The sequence below is a fragment of the Mesoplodon bidens genome, assembly GCF_964165515.1.
Source record: "Mesoplodon bidens genome assembly, contig: HAP1_SCAFFOLD_451, whole genome shotgun sequence".
NCBI lineage: Eukaryota > Metazoa > Chordata > Mammalia > Artiodactyla > Ziphiidae > Mesoplodon > Mesoplodon bidens.
Genome location: NW_027671878.1, coordinates 204,516 through 230,074, shown reverse-complemented (window position 1 = coordinate 230,074; position 25,559 = coordinate 204,516). Strand labels below are relative to the sequence as shown.

Genomic DNA, 25,559 nt, shown 5'->3' with positions numbered 1-25,559 from the left:
TCTTTTAGATACCTCACCTCATATAAGTGGAAACACACAGTTTTGTCCTTCTGTGACTGACTTATTTCACCTATCATAATGTGTTCTGTTTATATCCCCGTTGTCACAACTGGTAGGATTTCCTTCTAATAGGAAAGTCTGAATAATATCCTATGTATATACCCCATTTTCTTTATCCATTTCTCTGTGGATGAAAATTTGCATTTTTTTCCTACCTTGGCTCTGGTGAATAATGCTGTAATGACTATAGAGGTGCATGTATCTCTTCTAGATATTGATTTCCTTTTCTTTGAATATACAGGCTATATTATATTGTATTATATTCTATTACATTATATTCTATTATAGTTATTGTGCTTCCCGGATCTTGTGTTTTTCACAAATTGAAGGTTTGCAGCAACTCTTTGTTGAGCAAGTCTGTTGGCACTGTATTTCCAACAGTAGTTGCTCACTTCTTGCCTTTGGGTCATATTTTAGTAATTCTCACACTATTTCAAACCCTCCATCAGCAAAAAGGTTACTACTCGCCGAAGGCTCAGATGATGGTTAGCATTTTTTAGCAGTAAAGTATTTTTAATTTTCTTTTTGTTTCGGCTGTGCTGCACACCACATCACGTGGGATCTCAGTTCCCTGACCAGGGATCAAACCTGCGCCCCCTGTAGGAAGGCGGATTCTTAACCACTGGACCACCAGGGAAGTCCCTAAAGTATGTTTTTTAACATCTTTATTGGAGTATAATTGCTTTACAGCGTTGTGTTACTTTCTGCTGTATAACAAAGTGAATCAGTTGTATGTATACCTATATCCCCATATCCCCTCCATCTTGCGTCTCCCTCCCACCCTCCCTTTCCCACCCCTCTAGGTGGACACAAAGCACTGAGCTGATCTCCCTGTGCTATGCGGCTGCTTCCCACTAGCTATCGGTTTTACATTTGGTAGTGTACATGTGTCCATGCCACTGTCTCGCTTCATCCCAGCTTACCCTTCCCCCTCCCCGTGTCCTCAAGTGAATTCCCTATGTCTGCGTCTTTATTCCTGTCCTGCCACTAGGTTCATCAGAACCACTTTTTTTTCCCTTTGGTTTCCATCTCGCTTCGTCCCAGCTTACCCTTCCCCCTCCCCATGTCCTCAAGTGCATTCTCTACGTCTGCATCTTTATTCCTGTCCTGCCACTAGGTTCATCAGAACCACTTTTTTTCCTTTGGATTCCATAAATATGTGTTAGCATACGGTATTTGTTTATCTCTTTCTGAGTTACTTCACTCTGTTTCACAGACTCTAGGTCCATCCACCTCACTACAAATAGTTCAATTTCGTTTGTTTTTATGGCTCAGTCAAATTCCATGGTATATATGTGCCCCATCTTCCTTATCCATTCATCTGTCAGTGGACGCTTAAGTTGCTTCCATGTCCTGGCTATTGTAAATAGTGCTGCAGTGAACATTGTGGTACGTGTCTCTTTTTGAATTATGGACTTCTCAGCGTATATGCCCAGGAGTGGCATTGCTGGATCATATGGTAGTTCTATTGTTAGTTGGTTTTTTTTTGTATAAATTTATGTATTTTTATCTATTCATTATTTTTGGCTGTGTTGGGTCTTTGTTGCTGTACGCGGGCTTTCTCTAATTGCAGCGAGCAGGTGCTTCAGTGTTGTGGTGCGCGGGCTTCTCATTGCGGTGGCTTCTCTTGTTGTGGAGCGCGGGCTCTAGGCATGCGGGCTTCAGTAGTTGTGGCATGCGGGCTCAGTGGGTGTGTCTCGCGGGCTCTAGAGTGCAGACTCAGTAGTTGTGGCACACGGGCTTAGTTGCCCTGCGGCATGTGGGATCTTCCCGGACCAGGACTTGAACCCATGTCCCATGCATTGGGAGGAGGATTGTTAAACACTGTACCACCAGGGAAGCCCTATTTTCAGTTTTTTAAGGAACCTCCATACTGTTCTCCGTAGTGGCTGTATCAATGTACATTCCCACCAACAGTGCAGGGGGAGGGTTCCCTTTTCTCCACACCCTCTCCAGCATTTATTGTTTGTAGATTTTTTGGTGATGGCCATGCTGAGTGGTGTGAGCTGATACCTCACCGTAGTTGTGATTTGCCTTTCTCTAATGGTTAGTGTCATTGAGCATCCTTTCATGTGTTTGTTGGCAATCTTATATCTTCTTTGGAGAAATGTCCATTTAGGTCTTGTGTCCACTTTTGGATTGAGTTGTTTGTTTTTTTGATATTGAGCTGCGTGAGCCGCTTGTATATTTTGGAGATTAATCCTTTGTCAGTTGCTTCATTTACAACTATTTTCTCCCACTCTGAGAGTTGTTTTTTTGTCTTATTTATGGTTTCCTTTCCTGTGGAAAAGCTTTTAAGTTTGAATAGGTCCCATTTGTTTATTTTTGTTTTTATTTCCATTTCTCTAGGAGGTGGGTCAAAAAGGATCTTGCTGTGATTTATGTCATAGAGTGTTCTGCCTGTGTTTTCCTCTATGAGTTAGACAGTGTCTGGCCTTACCTTTAGGTCTTCAATCCATTTTGAGTTTATTTTTGTGTTATGGTGTTAGTAGTGTTCTCATTTCATTCTTTTACAGGTAGCTGTCCAGTTTTCCCAGCGCCACTTATTGAAGAGGCTGTCTTTTCTCCATTGTATATTCTTGCCTCCTTCATCAAAGCTAAGGTGACCATATGTGCGTGGGCTTATCTCTGGGCTTTCTATCCTGTTCCATTGATCTATATTTCTCTTCCCCAAAGTATATTTCAATAAAGGTATGTACATTGTTTGTTTAGACACAAGGCTGTCACACACTTAACAGACTACAGTATAGTGTAAACAGAAGCTTTTCATGCACGGGTACACCAGAAATTTCATGTGACTCGCTTTATGGCGGTATTGGCTTCATTGCAGTGTTCTGGAACTGAAGCTGCAGTGTCTCTGAGCTGGGCCTGTACACCCAGAAGTGGGATTGCTGGATCATATGGAAATTTTATTTAAAAGATTTTGAGAAAACTCCATACTGTTTTCCACAGTGCCTGCACAATGTTACATTCCTGCGTACAATATGCAAGGGTTACGATTTCTCTACCACCTTGACAACTCTTATCTTTAAAAAAAAATAAAAAATTGTAGGCATTCTAAGAGATGTGAGGTAGTATCTCATGATGATTTTGATTTGCATTTCCCAGATGATTAGTGACGTTGAGCACCTTTTCATGTACCTGGTGCTGTGTTACGTCTTTCTAACACACATACACACACACAGAGGGATAGAAGGAATCTTTTGGAAGTGATGAGTATATTATCGTGATGGTGGTGATGGTATCACAGGTGTGTGCATATGTCCAAACTCATCAAGTTATATACATTAAACATGGGCTAGATTTTGTATATCAGTTCTACGTAAATAAAGCCGTAAAAGCCCAGCAACAAGTGGTGTATTTCATGAGCCAGTGAAGCCCAGGTACATCTTGTCTCCTCTCCCAGGGGTGAACCCAAGCAGCCTTTGAACTTGGCTCACTTTCTGTTTCTTTAGTTTCCCCTTCTATTACTTTTGTGTTTCTCCTTTGTTCTCAGATTCCAGCTAAGTGGTTCCCCATTGGTGGCAGCAGTGGTTCTGAGTTTGGCTCTGTCGTTTGAAGACTTGATGGTCTCTAAAGGGATTAAGTTTCTACAGAACTGATCTCAGTTAGGTGAGAGGTAACAGAGGATCTAGTTTGTTAGTCTTTTCTTAGTCTTTTCTGTTTGTCTATTTGTCTACTTTGACAAGCTCAAATCAATTAAGAATCTCTTGCCCAATGGGATGAGAATGGCTCTTTAGTATCTAGACTGGTGAGTGTTTATTCCTGACCCAAGTCTAAGACTTAAAGCTGCAGGTAAAAGTTCCATTTCTCTGTATGTCTGTGTGTCTATAATTCAAAAAGGTCTTTACCTCTGACAGTGCGAATATGTAATGTTTTCCTACTTCTGGATCTATTAAAGTAGATTGTAGAGTCTGTTAAATTAAAGGGTTTCTGTCCTGATTGGCTTACAAAGATACAAATGTGCTTATAAAAATTATATATCCCTAAAATTCTCAGAGAGAAAGGAATTAGAACTTCTAATACTTTAAATGTGCTAGAAAAATATTCTTATTGAAATCAAGTCAGGGAATTCCCCAGCGGTCCAGTGGTTAGGACTCGGTGCTTTCACTGCCAGGGTCCAGGTTCAGTCCCTGGTCAGGAACCTAAGATCCAGCAAGCCCCTCGGTGCAGCCAAAAAAAAAAATCAACTCAGAAATTTAAAGACTTCAAGTTTACATAATTTAGGTAAATCTTTGACACATGAAGCTAGTTTAATATTTTTGGTTTAATAAAAAGTTATTCGTATCTTATTTATCAGTATTAGGCATACATTTAAAACAATTCTACTTGGGTGTGTTCTTCCTAAATTTATATAGGTGTGCCCATCAACTAAGCTCATATTACTTCTACTTAATGTTTAAGGTTATGAAAAATGTAAGTTTGTGTTTAACCACATTTAGTTTTTATTCTGACAAACTTTCTTTCAACAGTAACTATGTTTTCTACTGTGTTAGCTTGTCGATAAATTCCCAGATCTTCAGTTTACGTAAACCCTTGAACTGGTACTAAGTTGTGTTACTTACTGGATAATCATTGGATACCGAGGTCATTTGTAAGCAAGACAGAAACCTGAGGCATTGATTACTAAGCATAATCTCAAGTTATATGCTCTTGCTGCATATGTTTACTTGTTACCTAGAGGCTCTGTCTGTGGGTGTGTTAATGAATGTGTTTGTCTCTGCCACTTGAATAAGTTGTGTAAGGGATGTTTGTGGCTGTGTAAAGTTGTGTTATGTGTGTTCATGAGCTCTGCTAGCCTGAAATGCTGATGTGTGATGGGCAGTTGTCAATCATTCACTCCTAGTTTTCTTTGTGAAATGGAAGTAACTTTGGTTCAAAGTTAGTATTAATATACTATGAATGAGACTTGACCCATAGTGATGTTATCGGCTGGAACAGAACTCAGGTTCAGCTGCTCATCGCTCAGAAGTCAGTGTTCCAGAGACAAGGGTTGGTGGAAGAAGAAAGATGCTTTATTCAGGAAGCTGGCAACCTGGGAAGATGGTGGGCTAGTGTCCCCAATACCATCTCCCAGTTGCCAATGAGAGGGAAAAGGGGTTGATAGGGAAAAGACGGGAAGTCTCTGGGCTGTGCCGGTGGGGGCTCCATGCAGAGTAGCACAGTCAGCTCTGACCATCCTCTTGAAATTGGTCATGCAGCGGTGTGGTCAGTGTCATGTTGATTGTTTCAGGCACAGTTAATCTTCAATTCCAGTGTTGGTTTGTTCCCATTTCCTTGAGGCCAGTTCCTGGAATTGTGTAAGCCATTGGTTCAGGTCTGCTCAAGATGGAGCAGCTTGTGTCATAGCTCCAGTCTGGTCATCATACAGTTAGCTTTCTCCTCTTGTAGTGGTTTTAGTATCTGCAAAACAAGTTAGGAGTGTGTGTCTGACACTGTTACTTACGTCCTTCGGGAGGAACTAAAGATTCTGTGACTGCTGTTGTCCTAATCAGTAACTGCTTGAACCTGTTCTTTGGTGACTCAGGGGAGGCCTGGGAGACTGCAGCTATTTTACAAACAAGAGGCAGGGGACATGGAAGGGCCCTGCATGGTCCTCCTTGGTTCCAGCAACCGAGAGGTACAACTTTGTATGCAAGATAATGCGATGTAGTTTTGTTTATTAACAGGAACAAAAATAGTTTGGTCCTAAAGTAAAATGACTGATTGTTCCAGCACCAGAAAGAGGATAGTGAAGGACACAACCTGAATGAGTATAGAAAGTTGTAGGAGACGGGTAGAAAGGGAATTTTATTTGTCTGAGCCGAAGGCAGCTCAGTTTTGATGTTTATTCCAGAGATTTTCAAAAAAGAGCTTATGGTTCTCTTAGTAGCAAATATTATATTGATGCAAAGCTGGAGTTTGGTTTTCTCTCTGTACAAATGATAAATTTTTTTCATGGAGTATTGGTCTCTTTAATAAGTGGTTGGAAAAGTTGTTCTCTAAATCTGCCTAAACAGCAGAGATTCTGTATCTCACTGGAAGAGGTTTCTGCACCTAGTTCTGAATTCATCCGGCCTTATTATTTTTTTGAAAATAAATGCACAGGGACTTCCCTGGTGGCTCCTTGGTGAAGAATCCGCCCGCCAGTGCAGGGCACACTGGTTCAAGCCCTGGTCCGGGAAGATCCCACGTGCTTTTAGAAACTAGAGCACGGAAAGACTAAGGTCATGTGAAATTTGAAACGCTAAATATTGTCATAGTGTTAAGCAGTTTGAAGATTGTTGGAAGAAATTATTTGTCATTCATTCAAGCAATAAACATTTGATGAATACTTGCAAAACATAAAAAACCTCTAGAGCCCGTGAGCCACAACTACTGGAATCGATGTGCCTAGATCCCATGCTCCGGAAGAAGAGAAGCCACCGCATGGAGACGCCGACACACCGCAATGAAGAGTCGCCCCCGCTCCACTGCAACTAGAGAAAGCCCACGTGCAACAACGAAGACCCAACGCAGACAAAAATAAATAAATATATAAATAAATGTATTGGGGGAAAAAAAGAAAGAAAATAAATGCACAACAAAATTTCTGCATTTCTGAGAAAGTTAAGCTTCCTTAAAACTGTGTTCCTTTTGGTCTGTTTTTTTTTTTTTTTTTAAAGTCTACTGTCAGGAACTCCCTGGCACTTCAGCGGTTAGGATTCTGCGCTTCCACTGCTAGAGGCCTGTTTTCGATCCCTGATCAGGGAACTAAGATCCTGCAAGCTGCGTGGCGAGGCCGAAGAAACAGCCAAGACAAAATAATCATCTCTTGGCTGTTAAACAAAGTCAAGGACCTTTAGTTCCTCCTCAAGGGCTATTGGGTAATATTCTGAGCCACGTCCTTAGAGCTGTTTGGCAGAGACTGAAACCCCCAGCAGGTGGAAGAAGTTAACTGCATGTTGCCCACAAGCACGTAGACCCCAGACCAGTTGGAACCAGAAGGCTGATGATGTTGAGTCCCCGTTACCTCACCACTGACCAATCAGAAGAATGACCGTGAGCTGATCACGCACCCTGTAACCCTCTCTTCAACATGTAGCCCCTTTCTCTTTTCCCTGTATAGTCCTCAAGCAAAACTTCAGGAGGGGAGAGTTGGTTCTTCGGGACATGAGTCCACCTCTCTTCTGGACTGCCGGCTTCCTCAATAAAGCTATCTTTCCTTTTACCCAAAAGTTGTCTCTCAGTGTTGGAGTCCTGAATGATGCAAGACCTGCCTCATCTTCTGTAGTTTTCTCTACATGAAAAATAATTGAGGACTATTTTTCAGAGTTAAGAAATGTGGTTGGATAATCACAACGCCATTAAGCAACACCTCGTTGGACAGCAAAGAGGCGAAGCCGACTGGTAATGACCACACACATCCTGACTGTGAGAAGACTTTCATCTTTATTGTAGTTCCCCAAAAGCTGCATCGCACGGTACTCTTGAACAATCTAAAATAACATACAAACATGCTGAGGCAAGTTAAAAAATTAGGACTGAATTCCCACAATTCAATAATGAGAACTAAAAAAATACAAATTTATGCTTACAAGAATTGGGAGGAAATACCCACTATGCTATAAGTAGAATGGAAATATTATGTAATAGATAAAATCAACAATCTCTCTTGAAAATGTGAGTAAAATTGTATATATGTGTAAATATACAACAGCTACAGTTCTCATCACAAAAGTTTGTAGTAATAAGATGTTTCAAAATGAAGACTATTTCAAAACTATTTAAAATAAATATATAAATATAAAATATAAAAATACAATAATTTTATAGGTGACATTTTCAAAATAAGCCAGTGAAACTTAAGTCATGAGTCATGACCCTGTGGCTGTAATTATATATATATATATATTTTTCTAATTATATATTTTAATGTTGTTCCCTCCTATTCTGAGCCGCTACACTCCACCTTCAAATGCTTCTAGACTGGGGCAAACAAGTGTATAAAAAATGGGACCTCCAATGTTCGTCTCAGGGGAGATGGAAATGAAATGATCTGAAAATTGAGGTGGTGCCTTCCAAAAGGGTGGAATCTGAATCAACCCTGTTTTCTTATTGTCCTGCCACAGACTCCTAGAAGCACGCCCCGCTCCTAGGAGTATAACACGAAAACTGGCCTCCGCTCATTCTAGAAGATGCTGGCTTCTTCTCGATGATCTGCATAAGAGGCTTCTCCCTTCCTTCTTCACGGCTGTCGTCAGTGTCTGGATTGACCTCTTGTTGAACATCCTCATCTCTCCTGGGCTCTGTGATCTGGAAGTAAGAGAAGGAGCAAGGATGTCAGATTTCAAAGTGGCAACTGTCCAGATATAAAGGTTTTCACATTCTTAGTCAATTCTAACCAGAATTGAGACTCATTTATGATTGGAGTTTTATCTCAAATTCTCCATTCTGAACCCCAGTCCTGAACCATTCATTGTTTTCAAGTGTGATTCTTGGACTTTGGTGACCCTGACTCCAAAAACTACTGAATACACCCAAGGTCAGGCCCAGTAATCTGCTTTATAGCCCAGACTCCAGGTGATTCTGCTCAGGGAGCTGGCATTTGGAGAATGCTGCTTTAGTCTTAACTCACCTTGGTCCTTTGGCACCACTTAAATTCTGAACTTGGAAGCACACTACAGACATCACTGACAAGTCAACATCGTGGACCAGGAGACCTGAGGCCGGATCCCTAACCCTAACCCTGCATCCTAATGTCTATGTTATTATTAAGTTTTCATTTATTTACTTATTTTCTTTCTTTTATTTTTGGCTGCATTGGGTCTCTGTTGCTGTGTGTGGGCTTTCTCTAGTTGTGGTGAGCGAGGACTACTCTCCGTTGCTTCTCCTGACGGCTTCTCTTGTTGCGGAGCACGGGCTCTAGGCGCACAGGCTGAGTAGTTGCGACTTGCGGGCTCTAGAACGCAGGCTCAGTAGTTGTGGCTCGTGGGCTCTAGAGCGCAGGCGCAGTAGTTGTGGCGCACGGGCTTAGTTGCTCCGCGGCATGTGGGGTCTTCCCAGACCAGCGCTCAAACCTGTGTGCCCTGCATTGGCAGGCGGTTTCTTAACCACTGTGCCAACAGGGAAGTCCCTGGATCCTAATGTTTAAATAATACTCAGCCCTAAACTTGGTTAGTGTTATGTGCCGAATGTTTGTGTCCCCCAAAATTCTTATGTTGAAATCTTAAAATCTTAACCCCTAGGGTGCTGGTCTTAGGAGGTGGGGTCTTTGGGAGGTTATTAGGTCATGGGGTAGAGCCCTCATGAATGAGATTATTGCCCTTGTAAAAGAGACCGTGCTGTGTTGTTTCTAAGCGACGCGGTCTGTAGTAGGGCAGGTTGAATGGACTAAGACAGCTAGCTTGCAAGATTTAAACCAAATGTTTGCTCAATCCTCTGCTCACATCTAGAACTCTAATGTGTCAATTGTAATAAGCCATGCTGAAGATGGCATTCCTTAACCTTCAGTCGTTGTGATAAACCCCCTTGACCATAAACGTGAGGGGGAAAAGGTGAATTGTACTAGAGGAATCATTGGTCCAGAAGTGGTGAGTCAGGGGGAATAAAGAGTCACAGGTGATCTGGCCATAGGCAATTTGAAAGTAAATTTGGATGAATATAAAGCTAGTCATAATTCATCTTTTCTTATTGAACGTGTGGGCTGTTCTATCTAATATCCTGTTTGTGGACATTTTCTTTGTTGTAGATAAATGCTAGAACCCATAACCCTGAGGGATGTAAGGCCAAAAATGAATGAAAAAGAGAAACTGGAAACACAGTATATGGAAAAGAATCACCATCTCGTCAAAGCTGTTATTTGGACCCAATTGCTTTGGGTGAAATAACTTCAGTGAGACCCATGCGTCTGGGACAAACTGGTTTCCCCGAGGTCTGGTGCCCACGGGCCTCGCGGTGCTGGTGTCTGTGTGTGGCTGTCAGTCCGTGGCTGGCGCAGAGTCGGCACGTGGCTGTGTGCCTGGCTGGCCCCCTTCACAGCGTGAGAGGTGATGTGGGTCCAGCAGTGGGATTCCTCCGATTTCCTCAGTAGACAACACGTCATTCCACCTGCACCTTTGCGCACGCAGACCTACCTTTGCGCAGGCCGATGACCTCAGGCCTGCGTGGTCCTGGGGCCTCTGGGGCAAGAGGGCGCGATCTCTTCCCCACACCCAGAGCTCTGGATCAAAAGCCTGGATCTGGAAAGACAAACAGCCCCTGGCAATGAGGATGCCGCTGCCTCCCATTGCCCCGCCTCCGGTTCTTTCTCGTCTGTCCCCAAGTCCCAAACCGAGTCCCCCATGATCCCCACCTCCTCTCCGTCCCTCCCCCTCCCCGAGACCGCCACAGCCCACCCACCTGCTCGCACTCTTCCCGAGTGACCCATGTCTTCCAGCCCATGGAACGGATGAACTGGGAACGCAGTTTGTGGAACAAGGCATGCTGGGAGCTGTTCTTTCCATAGAGGAACGAAACGATGGCCTGCTTGGGGGCCTGGTTGTTCTCTTCCATGTCGCTGGCCACATAGCTGGGGAAAGACATCAGGTCGCTGTCATCAGGACAGGAAGGGCCTCCACTTGAGATCAGCTTCCCAGAAAAGAGGCAGGCTGAGCATCCTCACACGACCCACCCAGCCCTGCCCAGCGTCACCGGGAGCTGCCCAGTCATCAAGGAGCCACTGCCAGGCAGGACCTTCAGAAGGGTGCCTCTCACACCTTGATGATGAGGACACGATCCAAACCCCCCGTTCCCTTCAACTTGTTTTATGTGCACACACCTCTCTTCCTATGTTGTAGGTACATGTACAGTTCCTGAGGGCAGGAGCTGATCTGATCTGTTTCTGCATTCATCCCTCTCCTAGCAAATGACACATTTAGGGCTTGGTTCATATTGATGCATGAATTCAACAGCCTTTTGTGAATCTCTGTTCCCACCACCTCCTATTCCCCAGCATGTAGGGTGTACTTTATAAGGTTTGTTAGATGAATGAATGAATGAATGAATGAACATTTTATCTCATGGCCAAATGCAATACTGATTACCTAGAAGTCTCACAATAACAAACATTTGCCCAATGAAAAGAATTGTGCTGAGTGTTTTGGGAATGCATTGACATTTTGACGAGACCTGCCTTCCACGTGGTGTCTAGTCTAGTGGGACCGGGGAAGGGGAAAGGGGGAGATAAGAAATGACTATAATGCAAAGCATCACATTATAATACAATTTGAACTAAAGTGCCTCTGGGATGCAGAAGTTAGGGAGATCGGGCATCGTGAAGGTTTTGGTGTTTGAACCCACTTTAAGGATAGGGTCGTTTTCTTCAGATAAATGTATGGCAAAGATACCTGGATAGAAAGCTCAATAGAAACTTAGAGGGCAGGGTATTTGGAAGGAGCAGTGAAACACAGGAGTAAAGTATCAGGACGGTGTGCTGGAGATTGCAGAGAGAGTTAAATCCCAACGCAGAACTCTGGCCTTGATTTGGCATGTCATTAGCCAATGAAATTGTGTGAAGCGGTCAGACCTGTGTTTTGGAAGGATGTTCAGGCAAATAGAGCCAACTGGCTTGGGAGACTTGGAAGAAACATCAGTGGGGAGCATTTGACACCAAATCCGCGCTATGTGATACGGGCCCCGATTGTGGCATTTGTTGTGGGAATGCAGAAACGGAAGATAATCACACTTGGTGCTGATGTCGGAAGACCTGAGACCGGAGAATTCGAACCGGAAACGTCTCAAGTCTGTTACTCGGGGGCAGGATGGTGTCAGTTCTTTCTTCCTCTCCTCTTAGGAAAGTTTCGCGTTTTGCTTTGTTTCTTTCAGTGTTTTAATTGACATTAGGGTAGTTTGTTTTGACAATGAATGCTATAAAAAACAACATGGTTTGAAAAAGAAACCACGGTACCGTAATCCTGTCATTTTCACACCTAGAGTCAGTACAAAGGGGTTTAAAAAAATAGATGAAAGGTCAGAGCCCCACATCTCTCCCTCTGCCCTCCCAGGGTGTTGAATATTGATGGCGGGGATGGAGCAAGGTACTCACAGAGCTATGAAGAAATGGATTATCTGGAATTGCCAGGAGAAGAGGCCGGCCCGGCTGACATACGCTATCACCATCGACAGGAGATACTGATGGAAAGAGGGGAAAAAACGTAGGAGAGAGGTCACATCCTGGAAGAGGAGAAAGAGTGGGAGGGAGAAGGGAGCAGGGGACGAGGAATGGGTGGTGCCACTTGGAGGAGAGACCCCCGTGTGGGGTGAGCCTGATTATTTGGGGAAGGGGAGAGGACAGAAGGTCAGAGTTGGCGGCGCTCCAAGGATGGGAGGCTGTGGGATTGAGGGCGTGGACTTAGGGCCGCGGGCACAGGACGGTGTTCGATGAACCGGAGCCAAGGCGAGTCCCCAGGATCTGAGAGGAGAGGGGACTTAGGCAGCAACCACCAAAGGGGCACTCCTGGGGCTCAGATCCCAGAGGGGACCTCGAGGCCCCTGGAGGGAAGTGTTGACAAGGCATGAGGTTAGGAGGGGAGTGGAAACGTGGGTGTAGAAAGCACCCAGCGCGCCCACCTAGAACAGGCGCTGGAGCAGGAATCCATCTCAGTGGGTGACTTACCTTGTCAGATACTTCCAGGTTTTTGTCCCAGGCGAGGAATTTCTTAACGACGGGATCCTCTGTGAAAAAAGGGCAGATGTTGCCAGTGGGAACAGGGCTGTCGTGGGAGCATTCCAGAGCCAAGAGGGTGAACCGCGCCCCCCTGGGGAAATGCCAAGATGTGGCCCAGGGTGAAGCTGACGGAAAGAGGGGAGGGAAGACCATTCACTGTGGGAGGAAAGGGGGTGACTCCCCTTCTGGGGGGGCCGAGTGACAGGGAGTGATGCCCCTTCATCATGCATTCACGTACCTGCAGAGGGCATCAAGATACTCTCAGCCAATGTCTCAATTGACAGTCATGTCAGGGGGTGAAGATGGCTTGTCAGCCCCTCCTCCCTCCACCCCGAACATGCCAGTAAGATTCAAAAGGCCAGTAAGAGCTAGAGTCTCGGGTACAGTTGAAACCAAGGGAACCTAATCCTGTATCATTTCTAAATCTAACCTAGTCTTGTATCATTTCTAAGTCTAACCTCATCCTGTATCTTTTATGTGCCCCCCATATCCTTTATCCGTAGACAGTCCGCCAGGGACGGAGAGCGCACCAAGTAGCAGGGAATTCTTTTCCACTGGGAAAGTGTAGTCATGGGAAGTTTTGGTTTGTTTGTTTTTCAAGTATAGGATTGGAGGTTGCTGGGCAGGGCGGTGGGTCCTTACCAAGCATCTACTTGAAGACCTCGTGGTGCTCAGGCAGCACTGAAGACACCCGCTGTCGCTTGAGCTTCATCTTGAGCTCACTGAACGACTCCACGACCCAGGTGTCGGCCTCGTGGTGCTCAGGCAGCACTGAAGACACCCGTTGTCGCTTGAGCTTCATCTTGAGCCCACTGAACGACTCCACGACCCAGGTGTCGGCCTCGTGGTGCTCAGGCAGCACTGAAGACACCCGCTGTCGCTTGAGCTTCATCTTGAGCCCACTCAGCGACTCCACGACCCAGGTGTCCTGGGCCTCAGCGGCCGTGTTGCCCTCCACCTCCGCTCCGAACGCCACTGACCTCTTCCTCTTACAGCCGGGGCGCTGAGGCGGGGGGCTGCAACCAGCCCAGGGAGCTGACGAAGGAGAAGAGACTGCAGTATGATGCTCTCGTCTTGGGAATCCAGCCACTGGTGACCACCCAACCCCACCCCGACTCCGCCTCCCCCCGCGAAGCACCCCCGTGCTTTCCAGTCTCACAGACCGCTGACCTTGCCCCAAGTCATCTTTCCATCTTTCTCTGTCCATATCTACCTATCCCTCCCCTGACTCTTTTTGTCATTTGTCCAGCTTCCCGTTCTCGAAACTCTTTCTCATGGTAGATAATTTCTCCCACCAGGAATAAAAAAAAAGAACCCTCCCCTTGTTTCCTCTCTCCTCTTCTCTCATCCTTGGATCTCATCTCCTAACCCTGTTTCTTGCTCCCCAGGTGTTCCGTGTCCCCAGCTCCTGTGCTCTCCTCCCTCAATCCCTGGCTCTCTGAATGTCTCCTTTCTTTCATAGGCACCTTATGCAGGTGCTCCTTCCCGACCTCTGTACCCTTTCCTCCTTACTGGTCAAATCTCTGAAATTCCTTCTCATGCCAGTTCCCTCACCTGATGGTCCTGGGCTTTCTTCATAGACAGTCAACTCCATGGGGTACCCTGAAGAGCTGGACTGGGAGTTCAGCTCCTCAGCCTGGGAAGTCGGTTGACGATTGTCCATGATGTCTCCCAGACTCTTCCCTTCCTCGAAGCCTAGACTCTGCTTTGTCCCAACTCTTCTTCTGGACTTGGGCTAAACACAAGTGGTCGTCCCTTCTCCAAGCTGCGGGGCAACTGTCAGTGGAGAGAAGCTCTGGCAAGATTCTGTTGTCTACTACTGCTGCCAAGCACCAAGGAGTCTGGTCCATCCAATCGGGAAGGTCGGAAGCCTCTGATGTCATCATCGGAGTTTGAAGGAAACCAGTTTGAAGGAAAACACAAGTAACTGTCAGACCTATGCGTGCACTTGTCCCAGAGATCAGGGGTAAATGGTATCTCCTGCCACTGACCCAACCTCTGCCCGTCCTCCAAAACCCCCCTCAAGGTATCCGGACCCCTCTTTTTTTTTGTCATAAATGGCAAAATTTTATTTTTTTTTCTTCATCTTTATTTTTTTTTTGCTTTATAACAAATTTAATCAGTTATACATATACATATGTTCCCATATCCCCTCCCTTTTGCGTCTCCCTCCCACCCTCCCTATCCCACCCCTCCAGGCGGTCACAAAGCACCGAGCTGATCTCCCTGTGCTATGCGGCTGCTTCCCACTAGCTATCTACCTTACGTTTGGTAGTGTATATATGTCCATGCCGCTCTTTCACTTTGTCACAGCTTACCCTTCCGCCTCCCCATATCTTCAAGTCCATTCTCTAGTAGGTCTGTGTCTTTATTCCTGTCTTACCCCTATGTTCTTCATGACATTTTTTTTCTTAAATTCCATATATATGTGTCTGCATACAGTATTTGTCTTTCTCTTTCTGACTTACTTCGCTCTGTATGACAGGCTCTAGGTCCATCCACCTCATTACAAATAGCTCAATTTCGTTTCTTTTTATGGCTGAGTAATATTCCATTGTATATATGTGCCACATCTTCTTTACCCATTCATCCGATGATGGACACTTAGGTTGTTTCCATCTCCGGGCTATTGTAAATAGGGCTGCTATGAACATTTTGGTACATGTCTCTTTTTGAATTATGGTTTTCTCAGGGTATATGCCCAGTAGTGGGATTGCTGGGTCATATGGTAGTTCTACTTGTAGTTTTTTAACGAACCTCCATACCGTTCTCCATAGTGGCTGTACCAATTCACATTCCCACCAGCAGTGCAAGAGTGTTCCCTTTTTTCCACACCCTCTCCAGCATTTATTGTTTCTAGATTTTTTGATGATGGCCATTCTGACTGGTGTGAGATGATATCTCATTGTAGTTTTGATTTGCATTTCTCTACTGAGTAAAGATGTTGAGCATCCTTTCATGTGTTTGTTGGCAGTCTGTATATCTTCTGTGGAGAAATGTCTATTTAGGTCTTCTGCCCATTTTTGGATTGGGTTATTTGTTTTTTTATTATTGAGCTGCATGAGCTGCTTATACATTTGGGAGATTAATCCTTTGTCAGTTGCTTCATTTGCAAATATTTTCTCCCATTCTGAGGGTCGTCTTTTGGTCTTGTTTATGGTTTCCTTTGCTGTGCAAAAGCTTTGAAGTTTCATTAGGTCCCATTTGTTTATTTTTGTTTTGATTTCCATTTCTCTAGGAGGTGGGTCAAAAAGGATCTTGCTGTGATTTATGTCATAGAGTGTTCTGCCTATGTTTTCCTCTAAGAGTTTGATAGTTTCTGGCCTTAGGTCTTTAATCCATTTTGAGCTTATTTTTGTGTATGGTGTTAGGGAGTGATCAAATCTCATACTTTTACATGTCCCTATCCAGTTTTCCCAGCACCACTTATTGAAGAGACTGTCCTTTCTCCACTGTACATTCCTGCCTCCTTTATCAAAGATAAGGTGACCATATGTGCATGGGTTTATCTCTGGGCTTTCTATCCTGTTCCATTGATCTATCTTTCTGTTTTTGTGCCAGTACCATGCTGTCTTGATTACTGTAGCTTTGTAGTATAGTCTGAAGTCAGGGAGCCTGATTCCTCCAGCTCCATTTTTCATTCTCAAGATTGCTTTGGCTATTCGGGGTCTTTTGTGTTTCCATACAAATTGTGAAATTTTTTGTTCTAGTTCTGTGAAAAATGCCAGTGGTAGTTTGATAGGGATTGCATTGAATCTGTAGATTGCTTTGGGTAGTAGAGTCATTTTCACAATGTTGATTCTTCCAATCCAAGAACATGGTACATCTCTCCATCTATTTGTATCATCTTTAATTTCTTTCATCAATGTCTTATAATTTTCTGCATACAGGTCTTTTGTCTCCTTAGGTAGGTTTATTCCTAGATATTTTATTCTTTTTGTTGCAATGGTAAATGGGAGTGTTTCCTTGATTTCACTTTCAGATTTTTCATCATTAGTATATAGGAATGCCAGAGATTTCTTTGCATTAATTTTGTATCCTGCAACTTTACCAAATTCATTGATTAGCTCTAGTAGTTTTCTGGTAGCATCTTTAGGATTCTCTATGTATAGTATCATGTCATCTGCAAACAGTGACAGCTTTACTTCTTCTTTTCCGATCTGGATTCCTTTTATTTCCTTTTCTTCTCTGATTGCTGTGGCTAAAACTTCCAAAACTTTGTTGAATAAGAGTGGTGAGAGTGGGCAACCTTGTCTTGTTCCTGATCTTAGTGGAAATGGTTTCAGTTTTTCACCATTGAGGACGATGCTGGCTGTGGGTTTGTCATATATGGCCTTTATTATGTTGAGGAAAGTTCCCTCTATGCCTACTTTATGCAGGGTTTTTATCATAAATGGGTGTTGAATTTTGTCGAAAGCTTTCTCTGCATCTATTGAGATGATCATATGGTTTTTCTCCTTCAGTTTGTTAATATGGTGTATCACGTTGATTGATTTGCGTATATTGAAGAATCCTTGCATTCCTGGAATAAACCCCACTTGATCATGGTGTATGATCCTTTTAATGTGCTGTTGGATTCTGTTTGCTAGTATTTTGTTGAGGATTTTTGCATCTATGTTCATCAGTGATATTGGCCTGTAGTTTTCTTTCTTTTTGACATCCTTGTCTGGTTTTGGTATCAAGGTGATGGTGGCCTCGTAGAATGAGTTTGGGAGTGTTCCTCCCTCTGCTATATTTTGGAAGAGTTTCAGAAGGATAGGTGTTAGCTCTTCTCTAAATGCTTGATAGAATTCGCCTGTGAAGCCATCTGGTCCTGGGCTTTTGTTTGTTGGAAGATTTTTTATCACAGTTTCAATTTCAGTGCTTGTGATTGGTCTGTTCATATTTTCTATTTCTTCCTGATTCAGTCTTGGCAGGTTGTGCATTTCTAAGAATTTGTCCATTTCTTCCAGGTTGTCCATTTTATTGGCATAGAGTTGCTTGTAGTAATCTCTCCTGATCTTTTGTATTTCTGCAGTGTCAGTTGTTACTTCTCCTTTTTCATTTCTAGTTCTATTGATTTGAGTCTTCTCCCTTTTTTTCTTGATGAGTCTGGCTAATGGTTTATCAATTTTGTTTATCTTCTCAAAGAACCAGCTTTTAGTTTTATTGATCTTTGCTATCGTTTCCTTCATTTCTTTTTCATTTATTTCTGATCTGATTTTTATGATTTCTTTCCTTCTGCTAACTTTGGGATGTTTTTGTTCTTCTTTCTCTAATTGCTTTAGGTGCAAGGTTAGGTTGTTTATTCGAGATGTTTCCTGTTTCTTAAGGTGGGATTGTATTGCCATAAACTTCCCTCTTAGAACTGCTTTTGCTGCATCCCATAGGTTTTGGGTCGTCGTGTCTCCATTGTCATTTGTTTCTAGGTATTTTTTAATTTCCTCTTTGATTTCTTCAGTGATCACTTCGTTATTGAGTAGTGTATTCTTTAGCCTCCATGTGTTTGTATTTTTTTACAGCTCTTTTCCTGTAATTGGTGTCTAGTCTCATAGCATTGTGGTCGGAAAAGATACTTGATACAATTTCAATTCAAACAAAATTTTTTTTTAGCTAAGTAGTATTCCATTATATATATATATATTTCACATCTTCCTTATCCATTCATCTCATAATAAACACTTAGCTTGCTTCCATATGTTGTCAATTGTAAATAATGCTGCCATGAACATTAGGGTGCATATATCTTTTCAAATTAATGTTTTTTGGTTTTATTTTTTTCGATATATATCCAGGAATGAAAATGCTGTGTCATATGGTAGTTCTAATTTTTTTTACAAGTTTATTGGAGTACAATTGATTCACAATGGCGTATTAGTTTCTGCTTTATAACAAAACGAATCAGTTATACATATACACCTGTTCCCATATCCCCTCCCTCTTGTGTCTCCCTCCCTCCCACCCTGGACCCCTCTTTACCGCTTCCCAGCAGGTGTACTGTCCTCTCCCTGCTGGACTCTCCCTCTCCCTCCCATTCCTCTTCCACGGCCTGGTGGGAGAGTGGGGAGAGGGACAAGGAAACTTAGGGGAAGCAGCAACGTTTCAGCCTTATAAGAGTGAGATAATGGCTTCCGTGGTGGTGCAGTGGTTGAGAGTCCACCTGCCGATGCAGGGGACACGGGTTGGTACCCCGGTTCGGGAAGATCCCACAAGCCGCGGAGTGGCTGGGCCCATGAGCCATGGCCGCTGAGCCTGCGCGTCCGGAGCCTGTGCTCCGCAACGGGAGAGGCCACAACCGTGAGAGGCCCGCGTACCCCTCCCAAAAAAAATAAATAAAGAGTGAGATAAGTATGTAAAAAAAGATCCCAGGTACATCGACTCAGTGGATTAAAAAGTTACGTTAAAACACGCAATTTGGCAAAGCTCTTTGGCTGAATGTTTACTGACACTGCGTTCAGAATTCTGTACTGGGGGAGTACACGTCCGCTTCCCTCAGGCACCTTTGAGTCCAAGAGCCATTTGGAGAAGCTAAAATCATAGAAAACTACAGGTGCTCACGCACCCTTCAAAGGGTGTCTACAAACACACACTCACACACACACACACACACACACACACACAAAGGGCACCTTTGGATGTCACAAAGTCCATGGATTATCCAAAGCCTGCCCCTTGATTCCAGTTAAGAAGTTCTAGTCTACTTATCAAAATCTTGAGAATGTGGTATCACTGTTGACCCAGAGATTTCACTACCTGAATAAAAATGTCACATGTACAAAATACTAAATGGAAAAAACTCCAGTTCAACACAGATTATTTTTCTGAATAAAAATGTCACATGCACAAAAAGACTAAATGGAAAAATTTCCAATTCCAGACAGGTTATTTTTCTATGAGGGTAGGAAGTATATGGTAGCCGAGATGCAGAGAAGAAAATAGCCAACTCAGGGTCATGCAGTGTCACTGGAAGCTTCTTCTGAACCTCCCAACTCGTACTTCCACTCCTCCCCTTGGGGTCTGAGTCTTGCTTTTTTTCTTGGGTTTCCCTGGTGGCACAGTGGTCAAGAATCCGCCTGCCGATGCAGGGGACACAGGTTCGAGCCCTGGTCCGGGAAGATCCCACATACCGCGGAGCACCTAACGCCCGTGCGCCACAACTACTGAGCCTGCAAGCCATAACTCCTCAGCCCGCGAGCCACAACTACTGAGCCCACGCGCCTAGGGCCCATGCTCTGCCGCAAAGAGAAGCCACCTCAATGAGAAGCCTGCACACTGCACCGAAGAGTAGCCCCCGCTCGCCGCGACTAGAGAAAGCCTGCGCCCAGCAACGAAGACCCAACGCAGCCGAAAATAAGTAAAACAAAAATCTTAAGGAAGGAAAACAAGAATTCTCATTGTTGTGCAACCATCCCGACCATCCATCTCCAGAATGTTTTCATCCTGTCCAAGTGAAACTCTGTCCCCATTAAACACTGACTCCCCACCCCCCTCCCAGCCCCTGACACCCACCACTCCACTTTCTGTCTCTATGAATTTGACCCATCTGGGGACCTCACAGAAGTGGAATCATGTAACATTTGTCCATTTGTATCTGACTTATCCACTTAGCTTAATGTCTTCGCGTGTCATCTGTGTGGTAGCCTGTGTCAAAATTTCCTTCCTAGACCCCAAAGCCAGTGTGGACAGTACACAGTGAGTGAGAAGGAAATAAAACCGTGGGTCTGAAGAAGTTCAGATGTTTGCCAAGTGCAGTGGGAAAGCAGTGAATGAGAGGTGTCCTGATCCAGTTTGCACTGAAAGAGGAACAATTGATTTTGGCTGCTGCATAAATGGATGGGGTGGGGATTCAGTAAGAGTGGAAGTCGGGAGACCCAGATAAGGTTAGGAATTTGGCGTGGTAGTCCAGGAAGACGATGTCTGAGAAGATGGAGAGAAGTAAACAGGTTCTCTATATTTGGAGGGAGAATCAGCAGGGCTCATCGGGGGATCAGATTGTGGGGAGGTAGCGGGGCGCTATTCTGTTTACTCTGTGTGCACGTGTGTGCTTATGCCTCTACTGCTGAGACTTAATTGTTTCTACAAAGAAACACTAACCTTTCCTCTTAAAAGTGGAATTGTTAAATTTTCACTGTTCATACAAAGAAATGTCAATCTTTGAAAAATACATAAATGGTCTTTGTATCAATTAGAAACTTTCCTTCCTGTTTGTGGGTGAATAATATCTGTTGTGTGAATATACACACTACATTTTCTTGATCCATTCATCTGTCAGTGAACACTTGGTTTGTTTCCACATTTTGGCTCTGAATCTTGCTTTTGAATTATTGTTTGGACTTTGATGAGAAGTATCTCTGTTGTTCAGGATGTGCCCAGAGGTTTATTCTGTCTTCTGATCACTTCCATATTTCTAATTAGCCCAAGCAATGCATACGTAGAGTCAAATCAGTTCATCCAAGGTGCAGGGACTGAGTGTCTCTTTGGTTTGCACTCGTGGACTTTCTGAGATGTTCTAGGTCTCAGAGGCCGTGCAAAGAGTGTCTGAGGTCCTCCAGAGCTGCCACAGCCTGGCTCTCCTCAGGGTCTGCACTGCTGGGAAAAGCACTTCTGCTTGAGGACCTGTGTCCCTCTGCTGTAGACGTTGCATTGTTAGGAGGCAAATGAATTCAGATTTGCGTTCATCATGCTTTCAACCATCACAGCTGATTGGGTCCTTGTATAACAAAACAGAAGTTCACTCTCCCTCTTGGCTAACAGGCTTTCAAATATTAGAAGGTTGGTATTCTGTCCCCATGAAAATTTCTCTTGTATACTGTGAAATACCCTGATTGCTTTATCTAGTCTTCAGATCTGGATTTGCATAATCCCACCCCACCGCACCTTGTCCAAATGTGCAACAGTCGGGTGGGACCCATCTTAAGATGTGTTGGTATGTTGTCCAAAAATGGCGTAAACAGCCCAGATTGAATGTGATGTTGTAAGTGAGCAGGACCTTGTGGGGCCTTCCTGGGACGGATTCTCCCCATGTCTTCTGCCTGCTTCTTGTCTTTAGAAAATTTTAGCCTCCTAGCCTTCCGTGAGTTGGAAACAAACAATTTAATCAGAGAAGGGAGAAAGTGCCAAAAGAAAGGAAAAGAGTCCCAAAAGACCAAATAATACTAGCCGTTAAACAAAGTCAAGGACCTTTAGTTCCTCCTCAAGGGCTGTAGATACTGTTCTGAGCCACGTCCTTGGAGCTGTTTTGCAGAGACTGAAGCCCCCAGTAGGGGGGAGGAAGGTAACTGCATGCTGCCCACAAGCACGTAGACCCCAGACCAGCTGGAACCAGCCGGTTGATGATGTTGACCTCAGATTACCTCACCACCAACCAATCGGAAGAATGTCCACAAGCTGACCACACACCCCTCAACCTCCTCTCCCTCACCCCACTCGTTTGTAATTCACTTTAAACATTTTTTAAATTTTATATTGGGAGTATAGTTGATTTACAGTGTTGTGTTAGTTTCCGGTGTACAGCAAAGTGATTCAGTTATATGGACACAGATATCTATTCTTTTTCAGATTGTTTTCCCATTTAGGTTATTACCGAATTTTGCTTTTTTTTCGTGGTGCTGTGTGGCTTGTAGGATCTCAGTTCCCTGACCAGGGATTGAACCCGGGCCACGGCCGTGAAAGACCAGAATCCTAACCTCTGGGCCACCAGGGAACTCCCTAGGTTACTACAGAATATTGAGTAGAGATCCCTGTGCTCTACAGGAGGTCCTTGTTGATTTCCTGTTTTATATATAGTTGTGTGCATATGTTAGCCCCAACCTCCTGATCTATCCCTCTCCCCCACCTTTTCCCTTTGGTAAACATAAGTTTTTTTTCTATGTCTGTGAGTCTGTTTCCGTTTTGTTCAGAAGTTCATCCGTATCACTGTTTTAGATTCCACACAGGAGTGGTAGCATATGGTATTTGTCTTTGTCTGACGTCCTTCACTTAGTCTGATAATCTCTAGGTCCATCCATGTTGCTGCACATGGCATAATCTCATTCTTTTTTATGGCTGAGTAGTATTCCATCACACATATGTACCACATCTTCCCTATCCATTCCTCTGTCGATGGACATTTAAGTTGCTTCCATGTCTTGGCTATTGTAAATCGTACTGCTATACATATTGGGGTGCATGTGTCTTCTTGAATTATGGTTTTCTCTGGGTATATGCCCAGGAGTGGGATTGCTGGGTCCTACGGTAGCTCTAGCTTTAGTGTTTTGAGGAACCTCCACACTGTTCTGCATAGCGGCAGCACCAGTGTACATTCCCACCAACAGCCTCACCCCATCTGTAAACACCTTTCCCTGAAAGCCACGGGGGAGTGGGGGCCTTCTGAGCCCTAGATACCTGGACCCCTTGCTTGTTGCCCCGCCATAAACGCGGCACTTTCCTTCACCGTGACCCGTGTCCGTAGATGGGCTTTAGTGCGTGCGGGCGAGTGGACCCAAGTGTGGTTCCGTAACAGCGTGTTTGGAGATCAGCAGAACTGTCACCTCTCCTCCTCTCTCTTCCTCCTGCGGATGCAGTTTAATATAACAACGGCTGTAGCTCTAGTGCAGAAATATCAGTGGGGTGAAGCAGAAGGGCTTTGTCAATACAGTCCTCTGGGCATGAGAGTCCCGTGGAGAAAATATTCCAACACAGATGCCTGGACCCAGCCTCACAGATTCTAATTCCACAGCACTGAGCCAGGGCCTAATTTTAACCTTCTCAATGGACATGCTTCTGATGTGGAAATGACTGGGTGGGATGTGCCACCCAGGCTGGTGCAGTAGGGGGTCTTCAAGGCATCGTTGAATGCAATAAGCAGGAGGGAGGTGAACCGTGACCTGGATTTCAACCAGGCAGCCTCTGGCAGGGCTGTGGCCGGGCCATAGGTCCACAGCTGAGCAGACGTCTGTGTCAGCCTGCAGTCCTCCTGCCAACGGGTCCGTGACAAGCCCTCCAGCGGCCTGGTGCTGCTCCAGATGAGCAGCCCTGGGATCGGAGTTCAGCCCAGGCACCTACCTGCTACATACATAGTGCATGTGCTTGTGAGGAAACCGCCCTCTCCACCAGGAAGCCTAGAGCACATCCTCCCGTACAGCCCTCAGAGGGGACCAACCCTGCTGACACCTTGATCTCAGACTTGCAGCCTGCGTAAATGTCGGACAGTGCATTTGTGTTGCTTAAGCCCGCCAGTGTGTCGTATTTTGTGACGCAGCCCAAGTAAACTGCTACAACCTGTATTTTGGATAAGAAGGAATTCACATGAGGCGGTCACTTTCCTGCTTCCCCTGCCTTTATTTTTTTATTTTTATTTGTAAAAAATTATTTATGTCTCTTAGGCTGCATCGTGTCTAATTGCAGCACGCGGGCTTAATTGCCCCGTGGCGTGTGGGATCTTAGCTCCCGGACCAGCGTTCCCAGGCTTTGAACCCACGTACCCTGTATTAGAAGGCAGATTCTTTACCACTGGAACACCAGGGAAGTCCCTCCCCTGCCTTTAAATTAAGACGTGTCGCTGAGCTTCAAAGAAGAGCCTGTCCTTTTCTGTTAGATTACAAACTTGAGTTTTCTTCTTAAACAGTGCGTTTCCTGGTTGTGCTAGATGAAAAAAATGGTTGAGAGACTTTAAGAGGAAAATGATTTTACAAATCCTGAAGATGGGTGCCAGATATCTTGATAAAATTGGTATGTTAAGAGACCCAAAATAAACAGGAGAAAACACAGGCAACTACTTAGGAAATGCAGGATGGGAAAGGCTTCTTCAAGTACAGTGTCCAAGCTGATGAAAAGTATGAAGTGAAAGTGAAAGATTTGAACACAAAATATCTTTTTAAGTGTCTGTATAACAGAATGTGAGAGTAAAAAATTAAGTTAAAAAGATAAAGAACAGGGATTGACAGATACACACTTTTATATGTAAAATAGATAAACAGTAAGGACCTACTGTATAGCCCAGGGAACTATGTTCAATATCTTGTAATAACCCATAATGGAAAAAAGAACCTGAAAAAGAATACATATATTCTTACATAAATACATGTAACTGAGTCACTTTGCTGTACACCTGAAATATTGCAAACGAAGTATACTTCAATAAAAATAGATAAGTGACAAAGTAGGGAAAATATCTGTATTTAATAGAAATGCAGATACAAAAAGAGAAAGCTTTATATTGTAAATCTCCATATATATGAAGAGATCTTAATGAAAGCAAACTAAAAGGTGGCCATTGCTGCTTCTGGTCAAGGTGAAATCGCAGGGTCCAGGTTTACCCTCCTAGCTTCAACAACTTTAAAAAGGGGGAAATGTATGAAATGACAGTTTTTCGCCTTTTGGAGAGAGGGGAGAGTCGTGAGAGACATCAGCTCACTGCTGGACATCCTGTTCATTGGGATGACTCCGTACTTATTATTCCCTTTTTTAGAGCATTTCCTCAAGACAGCTTGTAATAGAAAGACTTCCAGAGAGTGTCCAGGGCAGGGGGCTGGGGAGCCCAGCATGTCTCTGGGCTGGAGGGATAGAGTGAGGTGTGGAGGTGGGCACAGCAGCTGGGGTTCACAGGCCACCCCAGTCTTCTGCTGAGACACGGTCAGTGCACGTGGGTGAGGTGAGAACTGGAGGCCTGGTGGCGTGCTCATGGGCGCACTGCCCTTCCAAGGCGCTTCCCAGCAAGGTACTCCGTGTAGCTGATGTCCTTACGTGGTGAACTTGGAAAATGCGAGAAATGCGCCCTGGAGGTTTGCCAGGCTCAGGCTCAGAGGAGGTGTGGTCGCTGTCATTCCCACACAAGCAGCATTTCATCGGTGAGAATTCAGGCAGAGGCCAGAGTCAG

General features: G+C 44.4%; 1 protein-coding gene across 1 annotated transcript in view; it reads left to right on the top strand.

Moving 5' to 3' along the window:
• LOC308610876 (uncharacterized protein) overlaps nt 1–25,559 on the top strand; it is a gene marked incomplete at its 5' end in the record, with an annotated part of 114,920 nt that overhangs the window by 8,700 nt on the left and 80,661 nt on the right. The window contains 2 exons of the mRNA XM_081259876.1: nt 2,577–2,662; nt 3,557–3,672. Coding sequence (XP_081116002.1) covers nt 2,577–2,662; nt 3,557–3,662 — 192 coding nt within the window. The 3' untranslated portion in view covers nt 3,663–3,672. The remainder of the gene's footprint in view (nt 1–2,576; nt 2,663–3,556; nt 3,673–25,559) is intronic.